Below are 22,503 nucleotides of genomic sequence, written 5' to 3'. Positions count from 1 at the left end.
CAAAATGTGGGTTTTTTTCTTCAGGAATCATAGATTACCTGTTTGCGGTTCCCCAAGGTCTGTGAATTGGCAGTAGGGTTGTTTGTTTGGTTTTGTGTTATTTGGTTTTTAAAAATACACTATTTACAGCTACCGTTGATTTTCCATAGGAACTTTAGGAAGAGCTCCAAGGAGAGTCGTTCAAGGGTTGAAGATTTTGGAGTCCCCTATAGCTGTACTTGCTGTTGTCTTGTTAGTAGTATTTCACTATTTGCATCTGAATATCTAACTCTTGCCCTGTCTATGCTTCCTGTGCTAAAACTTTGTTTTACTGCCCCTTCCAGAAGGCTGACCACACTGCAAAATAATGGAAAGGGTGCCTGATCTTTTGGAGGTGACAAATTACTGAATTTTCTAACTTTGTTGCTTGCTCAGAGGAAAGAGAATGTAAGAAAAAGCTTGGCCGTGGGCTGCAAGTTAGGATCATTAATTTTGCTTTAGGCTGTTCCCTCACCCGTGCAATTTCAGGGGTAGATCCACTATTGTTTCATGGCCAGTCAAGATAAAAATATCATTTTTGTCGCGTGGAGGAACTAAATCTCTTGGGATTTACTTTGGTTTTCAAAGGATCCCCTTAGGAAAATCAATGATACTTTTGCAGTGATTGGCTTTGCTCTGATTTAACACGTAGATGAAGCAGAGCTCTTCTTACATGAGAAGACCTGAGGCCTACAGTCATTTCAAAGGAGTCTGCCTTCTTCAGTGTTTTGCTGTAAAAATAGAATATTGCAGTATTGGCTGAAAAGTGTTTCGGGATACAGTCAAATTTCTGTGGGGAATTAATGCTCAATTCACCTTTAATATATTTGATTAATATATACACAAACTGCTTGGTGTACTTCTCATTATGTAGCAGCAAGTACTGGGAACAGAACACAGGTATTCACTGAAATAATGGACTGAAAAGATCAAAATGCATAGCTGCTTAGTTTAACATCTTCAAACAAAACCCTTTAATTAGTTCCTCTTTATTTTTTAGAATTGTAACTAACAGTACAGATCAAGCCTTGTGAGATGATAGCTTTGCAGTATCGTGACAAGAACAGTGCAGGAACAGGTTGCTTTTTTTTAGTTTAAAAGTGGTATGTAAGAAACAGTGCCTTCCCGTACACACGTGTAGAAGAATGGCTGCAGAAGCGTGGCCTTAGAATCTCTGAAGATCTGCACAATCCAGGCCTGGTATTAGAATAGGCCTGTAATCAGAATTGTACTGAAGTTGCTGTGCTGAAGTTAACAAGAAAGGCAGCCTTGAGCTATTCTTCAATCCTGAGACCAAGTAATTATGTTGTGCCAACAGGCTGTGGCTGTAACAAGCTACAGCTGCTGGGAAAGCAGGTGCAGGGCCAAGCAAGATAGGGACCGGTATGGGAAAATAGGGAGTAACAAACTACAAGGCTGAAGCACAGCAACACAATTAGCTACATGGATAGAATGCTTATTTTAGTCATGATAATTAGGGGTGTGAGAACCGCACGCGTTTAGAGACTACTAACCAATTATATTTCTGTTTTAGGAATATGCATGTGTATCGGTTCTATATAAGTAGTGTTAGAAACTAATAAAGTTGAGCAAGATGCATAACTCATATTGAGCATCTTCTTGACTCTGGCGAGCCCTTCTTCCAACACACACGAGGTTCAGCAATGCCATCTGGCACGCATCATTTGGGACACACTTCACTTGGGATGGGTTGGCCATTGAGAACAGCCAGCATATTTGCTATCGCTTCTTCCGCCATCATACGGATAGCTTGGACTGTTGCAGTTCCAATGTGAGGGGTTATGATGATGTTATTTAATTTTAATAAAGGATGATCTCTGTAAGAAACAGAAAGAACAGCATGTATTACACGAATTTACTCTGCAGCTATCAATGCTAGTTGTTAAGAACTGAACCTCAGGAAACAGCAGTGGCATGTTGAGATAAAAGGGCCACAAGCACAGAACCAGCAGAGCTGTAGGGAGCTGGCTTAACCATTTCTTCTTCCCCTCTACCCGTCTCACTGCCCTGCCTGTCCATTAGGCTGGCAAGGAACTGACAGAGGTGGGAAAGGCGAACAGTTTGGCATTTATTTATGATTATGCAAGACAGGCTGAGGGTTTGCCCTTAAACAGTGGACTTAAACAGAGAGACTCCCTGGAGAAATCAAGATTATGAGCACACTTCTGCACACAGTTTAAAACCTTTCAGATTAATAGAATGGAAAACAGGTTTTTCTTTACCTTGGCAGAGGCTCAGGGTATGTCACATCCAGAGCGGCAGCCCTAATAACTTTATTGCAGAGAGCTTCCACCAACGCATCTTGATCAATAACGGCACCTGCAGAGAAATGAAAACGTGCTGTGGTGATGAGTTAATGAACACATTTTTACCTGGGAGTAGGGAAAGGTCTCAAGGGTCTAGCGAGAACAGTTAACAGGATCTCTGTCTTGTTAGGAAATAGGATGTCTTCCCAATAACCGTTTACCAAACAAAGAAGAGATTTTATTGGCTAATCTTTCATTAGAGGAGGATTATGGTCCACTGCATAAGGCTTTTTCTGGGATGTGTCCGGTTTCAGTCTTTTCCTCATTTTGACAATGATTTCCTGTACTATTACAGGCAAATAATTTAATCTCTTCAAACTTTCTGCTCATTCATCTCGGCTTTGTTTACTGAAACTATGATCTCTCTCATATGCTTGTTCAGTGCCAACAGATCTATAATCGCATGGGAGGTTTATTTTCTATATAGCTGTTCCAAATGAAACTTAGTTTTTTCCCTGTACCCCATCAGTGATGATAAACCTTTCAATTATTTCCACTGAATAAAGCTATCTCTAGGATAAGGCTAAAGAGAACAGAACACCTGCTGAGCATCCCTAAATTCCATAGGACCTTTGAACACAGAGCATCTGACCTTGATAAATCATTCATTTCTAGACTGTCAGCTGCTTCATGACTCAAACAACACAGCGACATCACAGACAGGCTGGAGGGGGGAATGTCAACATAATCAGACAAAACACAGTCTTAACTGCAGAGCCATAAACACCGCTTTTGGATCATCCTACCTCGGCTGATGTTTATAAGAGTAGCTGTGCGTTTCATCAGCCCCAGCTCCTTTTTTCCTATCAGTTTGTGAGTCTCAGGAGTCAGGTTCACAATCAACATAACAAAGTCAGCTTGCTGCAGCAAGTCTTCCATCTTCTCACAGTAGTGGGCACCAACTGCCTCTTCCTCCTCCTGGCTCCTGAAGGAAAAATATGCACACACCCAAACTGACACAACTATTTCTCACTGGTGTTAACAATCAATCAGCTCTAGGAGAGACCTGGAACAGCGCAGAGATCACGAGGTTTGAGGCCAAGGTAAAGGAAAAGACATTGACAGGTACAGAGGGTGGAAAGGAGGCAGGAAGGATGTGGGCTAGAGGGAGCAAGAGCTAGAGCACTGGTGGGATGCTGAAGGAGTGATGTATGTGTGAAAGCAAAGCACGCAGGCAATATTAGGAGGTTGTTGATGCAGTCAGACCCCGCTCTTCTCTCCTGCCTCTATGCCAATCCCTGTAGAGTCTCTCCTTGTGTGACATGCGCCTTAGGACTTGGGAGTGGAAAACGGATGAAGGGCAAGAAGTCCAAAAGGAATGGAACTATGAAGCTAAGAGAAGTGAAGATCCTTGTCACTGATGCTGGTGTGATGAGCGATCTGGCTGGGCTAAGGAGAGCGGTGGCCAGCTGGGTGGCTCAGGGGTGCTGCTAGAAGCCAGAAGAAGAGTCTGGCAGGACAGAGGACATAACAAGGGCACAAGGCATGGTTTGCTTGGGCAACATCTTCAGGAAGGTTACACAGCCCTTATTCCAACGGGCTAGTAGCTAACCAGGGTGGAGCGAGCGCAGGAGGTGAGGGGGAGTTGCTTCCCGAGGAGCCAAAGGGAGGAAGTGGCGGCATGCTGGTGCTCCTCATGCTGCTGACAACTGTCACAAGTGCCTAGGAGGACCAGGGATGCAGAGCAGAGCCATGGTTTCCCTCACTGCCCCCTAACTACATGCAGAAACCAGATGTTTTTACCTCTGGTGCCTGTTATGGTACAGGATCCTCATGTCGAAGGCTCTGGCCCTCTGAGCCACTTTGTACCCAATGCTGCCCATCCCAATGATGCCAAGCGTCGCTCTGGTTACTTCCACTCCCAGCCAGTCAACAGCAAAACACTTTGTGTCTGGAGAGACGGCCACCTGGCAGCCTGGATGTAAACACATGCTAAATGGGTACAAACCAACCATACGCGTAGGTTTGGGGGAAAGATGAAGTTTCTCACCACCACAGCAGCAGGGCTCTGTCTGGAGCACCCCTTGCAAAACATCCTTGCCAGTTCTGACTGGTTTACGGAAAAGCCTGGACATTGCTATTCCCTGCAGCCAGGGCTGGAGCCAGTAACACAGCCACAGTGGGGTCCCTGGTGGGTGCTGTACTGGGAGGAATGGCTCCTCATGCAATTCACTCTTCTGTGGCTGAAGGATCTTCTTGGAAGCCAAATAATATCTTCTTTGACACTTACCACCTGTCAGGCACTGACCCCACGTTTTTTTTAGCTGGGGTAAATCTCACCATTTCTCTCTTCAGTCACAGCCCGAAGCAGCCCCACTGCTTGAGTGGGGGTGAAGGCTGCAAATTCCAGCTCAGCCAGGGATCTCTATAAGCTTTTCTACAAAGAACCTGAGGTCCAGCAAGATGCAATAGTGAGAAAATATCACGGGAAAAGAGGTGTTATTTCATGGTCAGGGGTGGAGCAGCCGTGGCAGAAAGACTATGAGTCCCTGAAGACAGAGGCAACCTCTTGTGATAGTCTCTACTGACACCTTCCTTACCCTGCAAGGCACTCGCACAGCAAGGGCATGTGGGGAAAGGGCCTGCCTTTGACAAGGACTAACGGTGGTACTCTTTGGAATAACTTTGCCAGAAGGATTAGCAGCTATTTCAATAATAATGCTAATGCTTTTCTGGAAATACAACCCATTGGTTTAGACAAACTGTTCATAGAAGCAGGAAAATAATGAAGAGTTATACCAGTTACTGCTTTAGAGATGGGGACATGACCATTAATGCTTTGAACCCCCCCATAGCTCTTAATGCTTGTTCCGTGGGGAAATGGAGAAGTGGTGACATTTGATTTGGATGCATTTTGTATTCAGTTTTTACAGCTATAAACTGTAAAAACCCACCCAGTGAACACCCAGAGGAGAATTAAGCCCCAAACATTATTCCAAACAGGATGTCACAAGTGACTTTAAAATGCATAATTGAGACAAAGCCCTTACTCTCGTCACCATTGCCTTAAAAAGAAGTGGGACACAGGAGTAGAGGCCTCTGAAAACGGAGTCCTCAGACATTTTTTCCCCTGTATAAGCATCCCAAATATTGATTCTGAAAGATCATCTGTATCGTAGCAAAAGTGAGACATGTTAAAGAAGTAGCTAAGAGCCAGGAAAATTTAAAACCTTACCTTCCACTAGCCTTCTGGCAGAGGCCAGCATCAAGGCCATTCCTATGTCTGCTGTTGAGTCCGCCACGGCATGTGGGGTGTTGGTCACTTTTACACCAAACTCAGAAATCATTTTCACGTCTAAGTGATCAACTCCAACCCCAGAGTTTCCAATTACTTTTAAATTAGGCAGGCTTTCTAGGAGCTCCCGGTCAATAGTTGGTCTGCATTCAAACACGAAAACAGATTGGATTTTTTTGCTCATTTCTTTTTTGTGTTCAAGAAATTCCTTCATGGTGATAAGGTGAAAGTGTTTCTTCAAAAGTGCTGCAAGGTTTTCCAACACACCATGAGTTCCTCCTATATCCAGAATCAAAATGCCCGGCAACTCTGTTTCTGCCATGACCTGCAACAGGGGAATAGAAGAAAGACTCCTTTGTGCAGGAGAACACCCTTAAAGGAGCAATGCTGTGGTGGTCATTTAAATTCACATCTGTAAAGCAGGGAACTGATGGAACTCAGTACTGCTTTTAATGATACAGAATAAATCCAGTCACTTGGTACTTGTGTGGTACCTTAGACAACTTCCCAGTATTTTCACTGAGTGCTGATTTAGACTGTAACACTAAGGAATATCTACCTATGTAGATCTAAATCCAGTCTTATGAGGTGGTGTTCTCAAATAGTTTCATTTCAGTCCTGAAGCAATACTGATTTCATACAGATCTGTTAGCTTCTCAACCTTACTCACAAATTCATTTCTGCAAGCAGTGCCATGAAACACAGGCTGCTAGAAAGTTACTCCAAGTTTCTTGCGTATTGATTATGGCTGGAGAAGCTGCAGGTAGCGGCGTAGGGAGGCACTGAGGCTCAGACGGGTCTGACAAACACCTGTCAGGAATGGTTCAGGTCTAACGAATTTGCACGATTAAGGGCCATCCTTGGGCAGCTGCCACACTGCTCGCCTTCAGTGTTTCAAACATCCAGACCTGTGCCTGAACTTACCTCCTGCAAGATTTAGCACACCCATGCCCACATGCTGAACCAGTGGGGAAGAGCACCGAGAAGATACTGCAAACCCCACTGACAATACAGACCTTCACACTGGAACTTCTCTGCCCACAGAGTTTTGAGCCCAGTCCTCTACAACACCTGTGCACACAAATCGTATCCTGCAGCAAGACAGGGGCTGCGCAGGTGGCCACACACCTAACCAGAGGCAGCCCTTACTGACAAAAATGGCAGCTGAAGGTTTGCTGCCTGCCTTAAAAACAGTCATGTCTAATGTCCTACAGTTGTTTCCTGTGCTCCATTCGCTTCAGGTCTCTGTCCCATACTGTGCCCTAGACCTGCGTCCAGGAAACCTGTGTTGTGCTAACTGAACCTGAACAGTTTCCCACGGCAGTGTGCTGATCTGTTCTGGGCACACAGGGCTGGGCAGAAGTTTTCTGGTTCTTCAGTCCTCTCACACAAGCCTTCAGCCAGTAACCAGGATTCAAACCTGTCCCAAAAAAGGTGTCAATACAGTTGGAAGTTTCTCTCAAACTATATTTAGCCTTGTCCTGAGCAAACTCGGGCTTATCCCAACTGGGTCTATTAAATGCTTACAATCTAGACACCAGTAATACTGCTTTGTCCTGGCCTTGACCAGCATTTCTGCCTCAGTTCCACTCTGCTGCAGTACATGGGCTAGAAGGAGCCTCCGTGTTAGGACAGGTCTGCAGTTCACCACAAACAGTGTCTCTGATAACATGAACCAGTTCTGAGCAGCAGCAAACAAAGCTATGAGATGAACAGTGCAACCATATTGCAAAGGCATACCAAGTTCTTAAATATATCTAAGGTATTTCTTGCCAGCTGAGGTATTTTGAAGCCTGCCAGCCCCACATGGTTGTGAAAATTGTGCAAAGTTCCCAGCTGTAGTCTGTAAATTTCTTATGTGTATCACACAACATGACCTTAGAAAGATAAACTAGATTCATCCTCCAGAATGAATGACGCATAGAATAAATAAAAGACAAGACTTGATGTACTATGATGATCTTGTCCATCTTCTTGATGATCACACCTTGATGCTCCTGCAGCAACTTGTTTAGACTGGATGGCAACTAAACCTTCTGTTGTTAAGTGATGGAAAACAGCACCAAATATGATCAATGGACTGGCTGATGCCAGTAAGGTAGCACTGTCTGACACCACTTGCTTTTATCACCGCTTCCTCCTCCATTACAATACACCACTCACAAAGGTAAGAGTCTGACCAGCATTCATTTTAGAAGCGCTTCCTAAACTTCATAAGCAGAAAGGTGATCCATGAGGAAGCAGTGCAGTGCAGCGAGAGCTGGTTTAGCTTTAAACAAACCAGCTGGTGTGCTAGAAACAGGCTAGTTGCAAGTAATTCATCTTTTCATTAGCAGGGACCTGCTGAGTCCACCACAATTTCAGCCACATTTGATACACGTGTGAACACTGGTTCATGCAATAGAAAAGTGCCAGGCTGCAGCTTTGGTTCCAGAACTAGGCTTCTGCAAGCACCAGGTACAATCTCAAAAAATTATACCGACAGTAGTGAACTAAAACACTTAAAGGAACCTGGCAGAGGGAAGGGGGCTCTCCAGATACCAACCTTGGCCTGAGTAGCACTAATTGTTCGTCTTCCAGCATTACATGGGCATGTCTTGCATCTCTGTCTGTAATTTGCAATCCTTCCATGACAGTGAAGTCCATGTGAAGCAATAGCTGGATGAGTAAGCTTATAAACCAAATTTGACTGGCCAGACATCAAGGGAATCGGTTTTAACAGACTGAATGCTTTGCTCCTTAACATAATTCAGTTATCAGATGTCTTGTCCAGTGTGCTAAATGTAACACCTGTTAAGGACACGACAGTTTTGGTTTTGGACCAGTATCAGCTGCAGTATCACTAACTCTCTTTTTTAAAGCTGTCTCTCCTCATGTTTTCTATTTACATAAGATTATCTGCTTCCATGTATGTGTATCTCTATAATCATACATTACACATTGATAAAACATATATGTATTAAGTTCTGGCCCTTACATTGCAAAGAAAACTTTGAAAATATGACTTGAATTAAGAGAAATGGCACACAAAAAGGACTGCGTTAAGGATGAACTCCAGTGCTAACTGGTGCTGGCCTTTCCCCTGTGGTGTTTGACTCACTGCTCGCAGACGGGCGGGCGGGCGCTGCAGTATCACTTTGGGCTTCTTCGCCAGACCAGAGCAAAATAAACCTACATAGCTTGTCCTAGCTCTGCTTTAAACGAAAGTTATCCATGCATTACGCAGAATAGATCCCTCCCAACAACTTCTGTATAGAAGAGAACGGATTACCTGAGTATCAGCCAACGGATCGAGCAGGGCTGCTTCCTGACTATCGCTTTCGGTTTCCGCCCCATCCCGACCCCGGGGCAGCCGGGGCTCAGCGTCCCCGCCCCGCAGCTCTGCTGAGCCCCGCCGCTCCCCTGAGGCCCGCCGGGCGGCCGGGCCGGGGGCTGCCGGGGCGCTGGACCGGGCCGGGGCTCTCAGCGGGTCTCGGGCCGAGCTGCGGCTGGCGGGCGCGGCGCTGCCTCTGCCCTCCCGCCCCCGGCCCCGAGCTCTCTGGAGGGGGAAGCGCAGGGCGAGGACGGGCCTGGACGGTTCTTGCGGAGCTCCGGAGCACAGCGGTTTGGTACAAATTCACGCTGCGGTCCCAGGACTGTTCCCGCAGCCCCAGCTCGAGCTTGCCTGGATTTTTTGTCGCGGAAAATATGCTTTTCTCGCAGTCGGCTGCAAGCTAACCGTTTAAATGAGCGCGGTGCAGGGTAACATAGATGCCTCTCAGGAAGCAGAAACTGGCCTGGGCCGCCCCACCTCGATGGCCAGCTCGATCCTGAGCCCGAGGGCTGCACGGCCCGGTGTCCCCGCTGATGGTTTAAGTTGCGGCGGCCGCCAGGCGCGCTCGGGCCGAGCGAGCGTCACGAGCAGCTGGCGCCGCCGGGGGCCGGGCTCGCTCCGGGCGCGCCAGGGACAGCGCGGGGGACGCCAGCGGGGCGGCAGGCTGGTGCCCGTTGGGCGGGGGCAGGTGCGGGCAGGGTCCCCCACAGCTGGGCGGTGCGGGGGGCTCGCTCCGCCGCTCCACCTCCTCCCCAGGTCCGTGGGAGCACGGGGCGCTCGGCAAGGCCCGCGGAGCGGCCGGCGGCGCGGCTCAGGGGGCCGGGCTGCGGCGGCCGCTGTCTCACTGGCACCCGGCAGCACCCCCCACCGGGCCGGCTCCGCGGCCCCTTGCCCGGCCTGGCACAAGCCGCCCGCCCGTTTGGGTGCGCCCAGGGCCATGGCCCCGGAGCCGGGCCCGCCAGGCTGGGGCTGGCGTCGCAGCGCAGGGCATGGGGGTATGGAGACCCCCGAGCGCATCCCCCCTCTGCCCGGCCCCAGGCACGGCTGCGCGGCGCTGGCAGCACTGCGGGCCCCGCCGTGTCACTGCCGCGGCGACGAGCGAGGGCGGCAGCGACCCCCTACCTCGGCCCCCCACCCCCTTGGTACGCTCCGAGCCGCTCCGCCCCTCCCCCCCCGTCTTCACACTTGGTGCGGCCTAAGCCGCCTCCCCTGCCCCCTCGGCGCCCGGCCCCGCCCACTGAGGGGAGCCCCGCCCCGTCGCAGGGCGGAAGCGTCTTCCCGCCGGAAGCGCGTTTTCGCACTTCCGCTTCTTCCCGCGCGGCGCTGAGCTGCCCCGTTTCACTGAGAGGAGGACGCCCACGGGGTGCGGCGGGGATGGGATGAGGCCGGGGTGCTCGGGGGGGGGGGGGGTGCGGCGGGCGGGGCGGCGGCACGGCTGTGCCGGGCCTCGGAGGGGGGGGGGGGGCTGGCGGCGCGGTGCGAGGCCGAGGCCAGGCCGTCAGCCCCCGGGTGGTTGCTGTCGCCCCGCAGGCCCGCCGCCAACCCGCCAGGATGTCGTACATGCTGCCGCACCTGCACAATGGCTGGCAGGTGGACCAGGCCATCCTCTCGGAAGAGGACCGGGTGGTGGTCATCCGCTTCGGGCACGACTGGGACCCGACCTGCATGAAGATGGATGAGGTGTTGTACAGCATTGCTGAGAAGGTGAGCGAGCTGGGAGGTGAGGCCGCCACATTCTGCGCTGTGTTTCAGGTGGTTCACAGGAAGCCTGAGGCAGGCTGTAACGCGGTTTCAGGGGAGGGATTCTCACTTTAGAAGGCAGCTAGAAAGTCACTTGGTTTGCTTTCATGAGTGTCTCCTAAAGTCAGCGACTACCCTGACGTTTGTAGTTAAATAGGGTGAAAAAACCGTTGCAAATTCTAAAATCAAAATCGTTGCTTGTTAATAATCTGTCATTTAGTGAATGTCAGCATTCAAGCAGAAGCAAGGGCTCAGTCATAGGACTGCCGTGGCTATAGGTAATGTAGCACTGTCTCTTTGCAATAAGAATGTATAGTAGCTTCAGATTGCCATTTAATTAACTTGAAAAGTTACTTTCTTTCTGACTCTTTAAAAATGGCGAGATTCTAAAATGTACAGGATGGTGTTGAGTAATCTATTGATGATATTATTCATGGAGGCAGATGGCATTCCATTGAGTTCTGTGGGCTGAATTAAATTCTAGGAGCCAAACTCTGAAGCTGTTTTCAGATGGAAACTGAATGCCTGCTGACAGCTGGTCACTCACTTAAGATAGATGCTGAAGAAAAATTGGATTGCTAACGTACACAGTCAGCTATAATTTACCTTTGATGTATTTGGTAAGGGCTTTGCATGGTGGTAGATGTAGAAAATTGACAGCTCTTCCTTAACTGTGCTATATAGAAAATGAAGTAAAATCTGAACCAGAAGTGCTAACTTGGGTAGGAAAAGGACTCTGCTATCTTCATGTAAAATGGTGTGCATGCTGTGTAACTTGATGCCAAATTCTTATGGCGTACTCATTTCTCTTTTAATGTTATTTTTAAATAAATGAGCTTCAGCCTCAAAGATCCCTACAGTGGAAGATGTATACCTATAGCCAAATGTTGAGGCATAATAGAAAACAGTAAGGAGTTGTGATGTGGTTAAATTTAGTTGTTTTGTGTTTAACGTGGTGGGAGTGTCTTGTGCTCAGATACTGTTAGTATCTGCTTTTGGCAGGATGCTCGGCAGTTTGGCAGACATTGGCAGTTAGGGGTGACTGGGGGAAGAAAGAACAATATAACTTCTTATTTAAAAATCTCCCTCTGCAGAAATGGCAAATTAAAGGGGGAGATCCTTCCTCATCCTCTTGCTTACAAGCCATGTTTGGATCTCTGCTGTGTTAAAGAGTGAGTAAAAGTTCCAATTGTACAGGTGTTTATACTAGAGAATAATACAGAATGTTAATGTGCTGTAATTGCTGGCCACATTTGAAGAAAATGTAGCCATATTTTACATTTGTTACCATGGTGCAATATTTTTCAGTTTGCAGCATATTTTTGGGTAGCAGTAATATTTATCTGTACTTTATAATAGGAAACAGGATTTTTTCAGTTTGAATCTTTTGGGAGAAGAAAAACTAGAACACTATATGAAAATACAAAGCAGATTATTTTCACTGAAATGTACCCCACTTCCAGTTGACTGTTTTGGTTTTTTTTTTTAATTTTGTCCACCCCCAGTGTTACATGGAAAAGAAGCAAGGTTTCCCTGAGTTTCAAACAAATGATAAGTGTAAGATGTTAGGGTTTTGCTCTGTCAGGGTTTCAACCAAACGTGTAAGAACTAAGTTTCACAAAATTCCTCTGGAATACCTTTTTTAAAATGCACTTTTTTTAAAAAAGGACTCAGTTATAAAAACCCATCCCCTGAAACACAGGTCTTTGGCTGCTGAATTATTTTTAATACCCTCTTTTTAAGAACTCTTTAAAACCCATGATTTACCTGGGACTAATACTGTAAATCTGATAACCTTTTGTGAGACCAGGTCACTGTAACAAATAGGTTGTATTGGGTCAATGTGGGTTTAGGGAGGATTGCTCAAACTACTTATGTTTATTTAACCGTTATGGGAAGTGTGGGTAGCTGTGGATTTTGCTCAGACATTAGTTGTGCCTCTGCCTTTCTATTAAGATTCCTTGAAAAGTCAGAGAGAAAAAGAAACGGGGCAGGGGAAGGGGGAAGTATAAAAACCCCTATTGTATTGGTATTATAGTTACTGCTGTAAGTTGAGCAAAGCTAATCCATTTACTCATGTCTAGTTTTCAAAATTATTAGCTGTAAGCATTGCTCTCAGCAGTATACTGTCTTTCTCTTTTCCTCTGGAAACTTATCACCTTAATTTACAGCATAATTAGCAAGAAAACAAATTGAAGTAAGTGTTGACAGTACAGACTTGCAAGTTTGTACTAACTGCGTTTGCAGCCTCTTTCAGTTCAGTAATGCAAGTCTGCTAGCCACCTTCAACTTGAAAAATTTGTTGCAAAAGCTAGTCTCAGTTTCTGTGTGTTTTTTTCCTATGAGTTCCCTGTCCATAAAGACAGCTAAGCATTAAAAACATTGTCTAGAAACTGGTTAGGAAGATAAGGTGGAATCTTGGATCTGGTCTCAGATTTCTTAGGTATTTGCTATATTCACTTTGGGCCACAAAGTAACAAATGGCTGTGAGATTTGCTTCCTGAAGGGAAGAAGAAAAAAAAAAAGTATTATCCCTAGCAAAATGTAAGAAATGTCACGATTGTTGCCATTCTTCCTAGTCATTGATGATAATGCTTTGGCAATCTTGTGTTGTAGAAATACATTAATTTTTATTTTTTTTTACGTTGTTAATGGAGAAGGTCAGGAGGGAGAACTTCAGAGGACAAATGAGATTTATTTCACCTGGCATGTGTTTTTTCCTACATCTGTGTTTCCTGAGTACCATCTAAGTGGGTAGTCTTGATCAAGATAGAATACAGAATCTGTACCTAATGTTAAGGAGCCCTGTAGATTTATAGTGCTTTATAGTCTTGAGCCATTCTGTTTAAAGATTTAATAGGAGTCCACCCAAGCAGTTATGGTTTTGTGAAATACTAAAATAGCCTGTAACTGTGGCTAGGCAATAATGTACTTTTGGGTTTTGTACATGTGCATTGAAGAATGTAGACTAATCTGTGGAACTACAGTAATTAAGGAAAAAAAACCCAACCCACAACCAAAATTGAAGCCCAACCCATGAAAGTAAGTCTGATAACAGTTTGAATCCATGCTGTTGTTTGACTCCTAGTTTCCTACTCCATCCTGTCCCCATGGACAGCAGCTACAATGGCCTGGTAGGGCAGAGCAAGTTTTGAATTGAAGGTGGAAAAAGGAAGTCAGAGTGTCAGAAATAAATAAGTTCAAAAGTTAATACCTATTTTGGTTTTCTGCTGAAAATGTTTTTATCTTCAGGTGCTGAACAAGTGTGGAGCTGTCCAAAAGGAGATCTATTGCTAGAGTTGGATGGGTTTTGTTTGGGGTTTTTTTGGTTTTGGTTTGGTTTTTTGGTTTTGTCTTTTTGTTTGTTTGTTTTCAGAAAGCAGCTGATTTACTAAAATATAGTAAATTTGTTGCAGTTTGTTATGAGGTAAAGTACTTTCAGAATAAACTTGTGTTATTGTGTCCAGCTTCTAAGGTACTACAAGTTTTTTTGGATATTGTCTGGACAGTGAAATTCTGGGTTACATTAACAACCTCAGTGTAGTCTCAATTGTTAACAACTGCAACTGCTTTTATTTAGTGTGGTTTGCTTACTCAGAGTTACATTGAACTCTTGTTCTGAGGTCTCTGTGCTGTATCCCCAGTTAGCACTCAGAAGTCAGAAAGAGAGCTTCCTAGCCACCACTGCCTTGAAATGGTAGTGAAACTTGTTCTGTATAGGAATGTGGGTTTTGAACTGACAACTCTGTCTGGGGAATGGATTCGTGTCCCAGTGGACAGGGAGAGGTTAAGCTTTGGTTTGTCTCCACAGCCTTACTGGCTCAAGTATAGATCAACTCCTGCATCCATACCAGCCTGAATCCAGAAATACTTTGATTCCTTTTGCTTAAAATGAAGCCTAAGTTAAGGCCTTGTGAATTAACAGCTGGCTGTGTGCAAAGCTGTCTCAGGGGCTGCTCTCTACTGCTGTATCTTGGCTCCAGTATTCTGTCAGAGACATACGTGCTGCTTCAGGCTTTAAAACTGGTCAGTACTGGGCAGAGACATTTAAGTAGTTTGGCAGGGCTTGTCTTGAATTAAAATGCCTTTTGGGGACAAGCCACCCCAGTCTGTCATGGCCAGTAAAAGGTATTATGGCCACTGCAGTGCTTCTGCATCACCCATTCCGTATTTAGCATCTTACCCATGTTTTTATCTAGCTTGTTTTTGGGCCTGAATCCCAGTCTCCTGCTGCTACGTGTACTGGGGTGTGGCATGGCAAGGCCCATGTCACAGGCAACCTTGGCAGGTGGTGTCCAAACTCAACCAAACACATCCCTATTCCATGCACTTGTAAACTGAGTGGTTTTGGAGTGTTAATCTTGTCAGATTTGAAATTAAGAAAGGAAGGGGTAAAGAATGAGCCACTTTAAAGTTCTGGATTCAAATTTGAGAGTCTGTAGCTGGCTTTGAGGCCTGATGTAGGCTTCATGCAAGCCTTTGAGCAGGTAACTATCATCAGTTTCAATTCTGTAATGGTAGGAGAGAAGGAAGATGCCTTTAATGTCTGAGATACTTTGATTACAGTGATAACTTGCATATATGCTGTGCCAGGGTGGTTTGAATCCTCTGGTCCTTTTGAGGAAGGTTTATATAATAACTTATTTAAGACTTGGATAGTCTTGTTCTCTTTTCTAAAATTTTAGGCTTTTGGTGTTCATTGTTAGTGACAAGCATTTCTGGTTCTGCAAGAGCTCACTAAATTAAACATATATAATGTAAAACTAACTTTAAAAGTTTTGTTGTTCCAGTACTATGTGGAGTACCCTGTTCCTGGAAATAAAATTTTGGTTTAGCAATGCTTTTGTAGTAGCCTTCTGGTGTAATAACATTGTAGTCTCCTTGGACTAATCTTTCAGTGCACAGAGCAGGTCCTAAGAATGTTGACTTAACGCTTGGTTCAACTTAAAATTATTTTCTAATATCCAAATTAAATAATTGTTCTAAATTTAATTTGTCAGAATTGCCAAATGTATTGTAGAAATTTCCCCACATGGTGAAGCTGTGCTGCTGATGCTGAAAATGCCAGCAGGAGGGAAGAGGAAATGATAGAAGAAAATGAAAATGGCTCTTCAGGTTTTGTTGGTGGTTGTTTTGTTTGTTTGTGTTAAAAAAAAAAAAAACACACCGCACCCACCCACCCCCCAAATAAACCCCCCAAACCAGACACAATAACTGTCTTTTGCTTCCTAAGGCTAACCAGGAAGTAACTTCAATCACTTTTCAGCTAAATCGTTGACTCTGAACATCCCATTAGGTTTCTTAGGAATCTTTCATATAAAATTGAAATAGATATGCATGATCACTTTGGAGGCTGTTAGAGTTTGATACTGTGACTTAACTGGGGTTTTCAGGCTTTACCTCTTGCCTGTTTTGGAACATGGCTTAAATATGGGATGTTTTCATTAGATTATTGATAGAGTCTAGGATTATAACTGGCTCCACAAAAGCATAGTAAAAACTATTTAAGTGCTGTTTCACTCCAGAAGAGATCGTACTTTCTTCGCTAATAATACATATTTACATCTTTGGAGTGTGACTTAATTTTTTTTTATATAATTTAGAAACTGACTTGAAGCAGAAGTCCATCAAAATTTATTTACTGTGTGCTTCTGGTTTTTTTGTAAACAAATGTCTCCATACTTATGTAATGAAAGTACTTGCTAGGATATTTAAGTACAGGGTACACCATATACAATGTTTTTCTGGTACTGTCTAGTCCTGTTGACTAAAATAAAGCATCTTTACATCAAGCAGAAATTATACTTTTCATAGGATTTCCACACATTTGATAGCAGAATTAACAAGTGGGAAGTACTGTGACAAACAGTAAGTTTGTCATAAATCTTAGACCATATGTGTTAACCTCAGACTGGTAATTTTGTGTAGTGAGATAGGAAGGACCAAAATTGTATTTGTGTGTAAGCAAGGATGGGGGGGGCAAGATTGTGTGCATGGTATAATGAATGAATATTTGGTAAGACACCTTACAGTTAAAGTTTTGTGTAATCTAGATGCCTACTGACCCATATTGTAGTGTCTATGTGTGTTAATTTCTACTGTACATGTATGAGCTATGTTTAGAAACAAAAACCTCCCCTAATTCCACTTAAGGTCAAATGTGCTACATCTAGGAAACAAAAATATGACATGGTTTTCTTTCAGGAATGAAGGCATTAACTATGACATTAAAGGGGAAGAGTTCTTCTGCATTTAACTCCGTTAACTCTGTAAAACAAAAGCTTGTTCTACCAGAATTGCCCAGAGAATAGCTTCTTTTTTTCATTATGAATTAAATTTTTAAGCTTTACACCTCTCAAAAAAGCTATCAGTTTTTATTATTAAATTATCAGTTTTATTTTCATTTAATGAGCTTTGTTAAACAAATTAGATGGAGGGAGGGGGAATGCTTGGAGGCAGACACCAGGGCCTTTCAGGTCATTAATTTGCTGAAGTCTATAAGCAGCTGATGACAGAGGCAAAATGTGTCAGTTTGGCTTGCACTGAGCAGTTACTCCCCTTGTTTAGAGCCGTGCATGTCACTGTGAGGTCCCAGCTGTATATAAAGGGCATTTGTTTCTGTGGGCGCTGATGTAGCATAGTATCTTCCCAGTTAGTACTGGATGTGAAATAGGCATCTTGGCTCTATTTAAAAATATTTTCCATCTTCATTGGTTGATGTGGTTACTGTTTACTGTGATTTTTTGTCAATATTTTGGAAAATAAATGTTGCAGTAATGAAAGCTTATGTCTTTTAATCAGTAATACAAATAATCAAAGACTTGGTAATATATGTTTCCTTTTATATTTCCTGTTTTCTTCTGTTTAGGTAAAAAACTTTGCTGTTATTTATCTTGTGGATATCACTGAAGTACCAGACTTCAACAAGATGTACGAGTTGTACGATCCTTGTACTGTCATGTTTTTCTTCAGGTACATGGTGGTTCTAGAGTGTAACTCAGTTACTGTTTTCTTTTGTGTGTGTGTCAAGTTCAGTGTCTCAATAGATCATTTCTAAATGCACATTAGCATATTGATGCTGATATTTTAATTATTCTACAAAAGAGTAAACTGATTCAATAGAAAAATAGCTTGTTTTCCATTTAGTCTAGTAATAGTGTTTTGATAATAGAGTACAAATTAGTGATAGTGGAAACTGGTTTTATTATCCATTGTGTTTAGTTTTGAATCTGAAACTCCCTGTATAGAACGCCGTGGTAATATGGCAGTCAAGCTTGTCAGACTTGCTCTAAAGATATACCCAAACTATTAGGGAGTCTTGTGGACCTACAGTGTTTACAGTGATAAGAAAATGGGCTGCTGACAAGTGTGGAACTCTCTCTGGTGTTAGACAGCAGTGGGAAAGAAATACAAACAATGCTGAATATGCCGAAGGATAATTGCACTAAGTAGCAGTCTTGGGGGGGGTGTTTGCAATCTTTATTCTAGCTTTAGAAATAGGTAGTCAGATGTCAACTTGAGTGACAGGAGCAGATACGCTCTCTCAGGCTTCTTTTGCAAGGCTGTTTGTGTTATAAGGGCTTCTTTTAAGTCCTACAGAGCATTGCTGTGGGGGATATAAAGGTTTGTTTCTGAATTACTATACCATATTAACTAGTCTGGTTTTTTTTCTCTCCCTTTAAAGGAACAAACACATCATGATTGATTTAGGTACAGGTAATAACAACAAGATCAACTGGGCAATGGAAGATAAGCAAGAGATGATTGACATTATAGAAACTGTTTATAGAGGAGCCCGCAAAGGTCGGGGTTTGGTGGTATCGCCAAAAGATTATTCCACAAAATACAGATACTGATATTTCTTTGGGGCTGCCTTTCTGTTTTTTAACCCTACATCCACATAAATCTATTGTTGTGTATGTGTACATATATATATATATTAAAAGAAAAAACCTACAAATCCTTCAACTTTGAGCATTTTTTGAATTATTTAAAAAGTTTTAATTCTGTTTGCAAAAGTAGAAGACACAAAGCCTGGAACTGTCTGCCTGCAGTAACACTGTAGGTGAATCTTGGGGGTTTTATTTTTGTATTTTGATGACTTGACTTTGTGCTTTTGGTATTATGTATTTTTGTACACAAAAGGCCTGTTTGCAGAAAAACATATGAAGTATTTTTTTTTTACTTCTATTATGCAAGTATCTGGGAAAACTATGCTATAGCTTTTTTAAAAGAATAAAGTGAGTTCCACTTACCTTAATTTCCTTTAGCTTGTAGAAGAATGGCTGCAGAAGCACGGCCTTAGAATCTCTGAAGATTGCACAATCCAGGCCTGGTATTAGAATAGGCCTGTAATCAGAATTGTACTGAAGTTGCTGTGCTGAAGTTAACAAGAAAGGCAGCCTTGAGCTATTCTTGAATCCTGAGACCAAGTAATTATGTTGTGCCAACAGGCTGTGGCTGTAACAAGCTACAGCTGCTGGGAAAGCAGGTGCAGGGCCAAGCAAGATAGGGACCGGTATGGGAATATAGGGAGTAACAAACTACAAGGCTGAAGCACAGCAACACAATTAGCTACATGGATAGAATGCTTATTTTAGTCATGATAATTAGGGGTGTGAGAACCGCACGCGTTGAGAGACTACTAACCAATTATATTTCTGCTTTATGAATATGCATGTGTATCGGTTCTATATAAGTAGTGTTAGAAACTAATAAAGCTGAGCAAGATGCATAACTCATATTGAGCGTCTTCTTGACTCCGGCGAGCCCTTCTTCCAACAATTGGCGCCCGAATGACGGGAAAGCTGGTAATTGCTGGGAAAACTCTGCCTTTGCATCGCGACGGTGGGCTTTGCAAAGTTGGGAGTCACTGTGAAGAGTTCGAGCAGGAAGATGTCCCTAAGGAGTAAAGGCGTCTGAATCTGGCATTGACATCATGCGCGGACCTGCACCCCTAAGACCGTTTTTCCCTCGATGATGGAAAGGGAAGCGGCACTCACGCTATTAACTGATATTCTTGCTAAGTGAGAGGCTAGCGTGAGCACTAAGAAGCTCCATGAGCTCTGTAGGTGGGCGGCTGAACACGGACACTTAAAAGACCCGCAATTGCTGTTTAGTGTGACTGAGTGGCGAGAGGTTGGGGATTCCCTTTGCGATGCGATCCTTAGCGGCAGCAAGTCGGCCAAGGACTTGGGGACTGCCTGCCGGGAGGTCATAAACCATTTACGAACCCTGGTTGCGGAGAAAAAAAAAAAATGGCTGTGGCTGCCTCAGACCTCCTCGGTCAGGATTCCGAGTCGCAGTCTTCCCGGTTGTTTAGTCTCGGCGCTCCGTCTGCAAAAGGCACAATTGTGCCCATTAAAAAATCTGCGACCGAGCTGTTAAACCCGACACCTTCTCCGGAGTCAAGAAGATGCTCAATATGAGTTATGCATCTTGCTCAACTTTATTAAATAGTTTCTAACACTACTTATATAGAACCGATATGCATGCATATTTGTAAAGCAGAAATATAATTAGTTAGTAGTATCTCAACGCGTGCGGTTCTCGCACCCCTAATTATCATGACTAAAATAAGCATTCTATCCATGTAGCTAATTGTGTTGCTGTGCTTCAGCCTTGTAGTTTGTTACTCCCTATTTTCCCATACCGGTCCCTATCTTGCTTGGCCCTGCACCTGCTTTCCCAGCAGCTGTAGCTTGTTACAGCCACAGCCTGTTGGCACAACATAATTACTTGGTCTCAGGATTCAAGAATAGCTCAAGGCTGCCTTTCTTGTTAACTTCAGCACAGCAACTTCAGTACAATTCTGATTACAGGCCTATTCTAATACCAGGCCTGGATTGCAGATCTTCAGAGATTCTAAGGCCGTGCTTCTGCAGCCTTTGTTCCACATTAGCTGATTAAATTTGAGAATGAAAACAAATATAATGTATGCAAAGGCATAGTGTTGGAAGTAAAGGCTTATCGCTTCTGTCAGGATTTCCTTGCATAGTATCTTCGTCATCTGTATCCACTAAAAACTTCAAGTTGCATTTGTTAATACCTAGCAAAACTCAAGAGAATGAGCTTTTAGTTAAATTGAGGGAAAACATCTTCTATGACCTTGTGCACGCACCTACACACCCCCACCCCCAATCATCTTGGCTTGTGGTGATGCACTACTTTTTCCTGGTGCTGAGGCGTACAGCAGTCAGTTTGAAGCCCTTTAGATTCTGCAGTGCCAAAGGGTAATTGCAGTTTTGGAGCTGGCTACAGTCATTTGACCTCGTTTGTCTAACGGCATATACTAAAATGCATGCGTTCTCATGAGGCTTGGGTTGAATTCCACTGTGGCATAGCTTTTTGAAGTTTCCGTTTGCATTTCTGACAGTTTTTGTGGTAATAGAGCTGGTGTTGTGTGGGTGGTTGGTTTTTGGTTGGTGGTGGTTTTTTCTTCGTTTTGTTTTGGGTTTGTGGGTTTTTTTTACTGTTACATGCTTATTTAAAGGAGTAAGAAGAAACAAGCCAGACTATGCAGAAAGGAGGTAACTACTTTTGGTCCAGTTTGTCGTAAGACAAAGTAGAATATGCTTTTTTACCATTAGGTGTGTTTTAGAGGATTTGGAATGAGTCAAGGAAGTAAAACACAGAATCCCAATTTTTGCTTAAGTTAATCTGCTTTTCAGTGGTTGTTAATTATGGAATCATTTATGTTGGAAGGGACTACCAACCTCCCAGTGAAAGTGGTTCCCACTTGCTCACGTTGCCCAGGACTGTGTCTAGTGTTGAGTATCTCTAAGGATGGAGATTCCTCAGCCTATCTGAAAAGCCTGTTCTGTTGTGTGAGCATCTTCGTAGTTGAAAAAAGTGTTCCTTGCACTTGGCTGGGGTTTCCTGTGTTCCAGCTTGTGTCCAATGCTCTTGTGTAAAACACCTCCCACAAGAGCCTGTTGCCCATGTTCTGCCACGGGGTGGTGGTTGCCAGCAAGAAGCCGTAAGTCTTTTCTTAAGGCTGAACTAACAGAATTCTGTCTAACCCTTGTATGCTTTGGACTCCAGCATATTTTGGTGGCTCTCTGTTTTAACTCCCTTGTAACAAGGTATTTCTTGAACTGGGGAGCAGCGAAATTGACACAGTATTCCCAGAGGGGAATGACCTGCTGGCCCTACTTGTGCTGACAGGGACCAGGCTGTAGCTGAGCCTTGTTGCCAGGACACCTCGCTGACGGGTTCCACTTGCCCGCCAGAGATTCCACCCTTTTCCTGCAAAGCTGTGTGCCTGCCAGCCCCTCAGAGCTGCCCCGCAGCACGAGCTTACCCTGGCTTACAGCAAGGTTTGGCATTGCCTTCGAACTACAGGGCGCCCATTCTTCCTGTTGGCCTGTTGTCTCCAGCTCGCCCTTCAGCCTGTCAGCTTCTCCCCACAGTTTGACGCTGCAGGCAGATCTGCACTGAGTAAAGCATTGATTAGAATGACTTATTAATAAAGACTTGTAATAGATGCTAAGTATTGACACTTGTCAAAGTTTTTAAAAAGCATATTTATTCTTCCTTAGATGAGGTATTTGCCTGGTAATGCTTCACTTGCTGCCTCTGTTTTAAGAGGTTCCCATTAAGTTTCAAACAGAATCTTTTCTGTGAAAAGCGCCAGAGCTTTGGTGTATAAGAACCTTCAAAGTTGGTGCAAATGTCCTGTTTTCTTAGGCTCTACCATGTCTTGTTTAGGACATGTTTCATAACTAGAATTCCTTATCTAACTCAAAAGTCTTTAAAATAGGCTCTTTTATCAAAATGGCTAACAATAAAGAACTGAAATTGGCACAGGGTGCATACATGGATGATGAGACCTGCACAAGTGTGCACAGCTTCGGGTGGGCTTGTGAAAA

The 22,503-nt window shown here is 44.1% G+C and overlaps 2 protein-coding genes across 6 annotated transcripts; one reads left to right on the top strand and one right to left on the bottom strand.

The window, feature by feature from the left end:
• Positions 1-968: 968 nt before the first annotated feature.
• On the bottom strand, positions 969-9,488 carry LOC101921998 (probable 2-ketogluconate reductase). Of its 4 annotated transcripts, none has more exons than XM_013294953.3 (7): positions 8,852-9,488; positions 8,126-8,370; positions 5,521-5,905; positions 4,089-4,260; positions 3,092-3,270; positions 2,262-2,358; positions 969-1,856 (listed from the first exon to the last, which is right to left on the bottom strand). In XM_013294953.3, exons 2-7 carry the CDS (start codon positions 8,324-8,326, stop codon positions 1,700-1,702), a joined length of 1,191 nt encoding a protein of 396 aa, XP_013150407.1. In that variant the 5' UTR covers positions 8,327-8,370; positions 8,852-9,488; the 3' UTR covers positions 969-1,699. The 4 variants fall into 4 exon arrangements, with proteins under 4 accessions (XP_013150407.1, XP_055655606.1, XP_027635021.1 ...); XM_055799631.1 differs by having other exon boundaries at positions 5,521-5,723; positions 8,126-8,238; positions 8,852-8,944; XM_027779220.2 differs by lacking the exon at positions 8,126-8,370 and having other exon boundaries at positions 5,521-5,723.
• A 646-nt stretch (positions 9,489-10,134) lies between these two features.
• On the top strand, positions 10,135-18,601 carry TXNL4A (thioredoxin like 4A). Of its 2 annotated transcripts, none has more exons than XM_055799633.1 (4): positions 10,135-10,256; positions 10,424-10,597; positions 17,502-17,605; positions 18,318-18,601. In XM_055799633.1, exons 2-4 carry the CDS (start codon positions 10,445-10,447, stop codon positions 18,487-18,489), a joined length of 429 nt encoding a protein of 142 aa, XP_055655608.1. In that variant the 5' UTR covers positions 10,135-10,256; positions 10,424-10,444; the 3' UTR covers positions 18,490-18,601. The 2 variants fall into 2 exon arrangements, with proteins under 2 accessions (XP_055655608.1, XP_013150408.1); XM_013294954.3 differs by lacking the exon at positions 10,135-10,256 and adding an exon at positions 11,728-11,805 and having other exon boundaries at positions 10,459-10,597.
• The last annotated feature ends 3,902 nt before the right edge of the window (positions 18,602-22,503 follow it).

This window comes from Falco peregrinus, chromosome 3 (assembly GCF_023634155.1).
Source record: "Falco peregrinus isolate bFalPer1 chromosome 3, bFalPer1.pri, whole genome shotgun sequence".
Lineage (NCBI taxonomy): Eukaryota > Metazoa > Chordata > Aves > Falconiformes > Falconidae > Falco > Falco peregrinus.
Note: the sequence above shows the minus strand (reverse complement) of the source record. Positions and strands in the feature narration are given on the sequence as shown.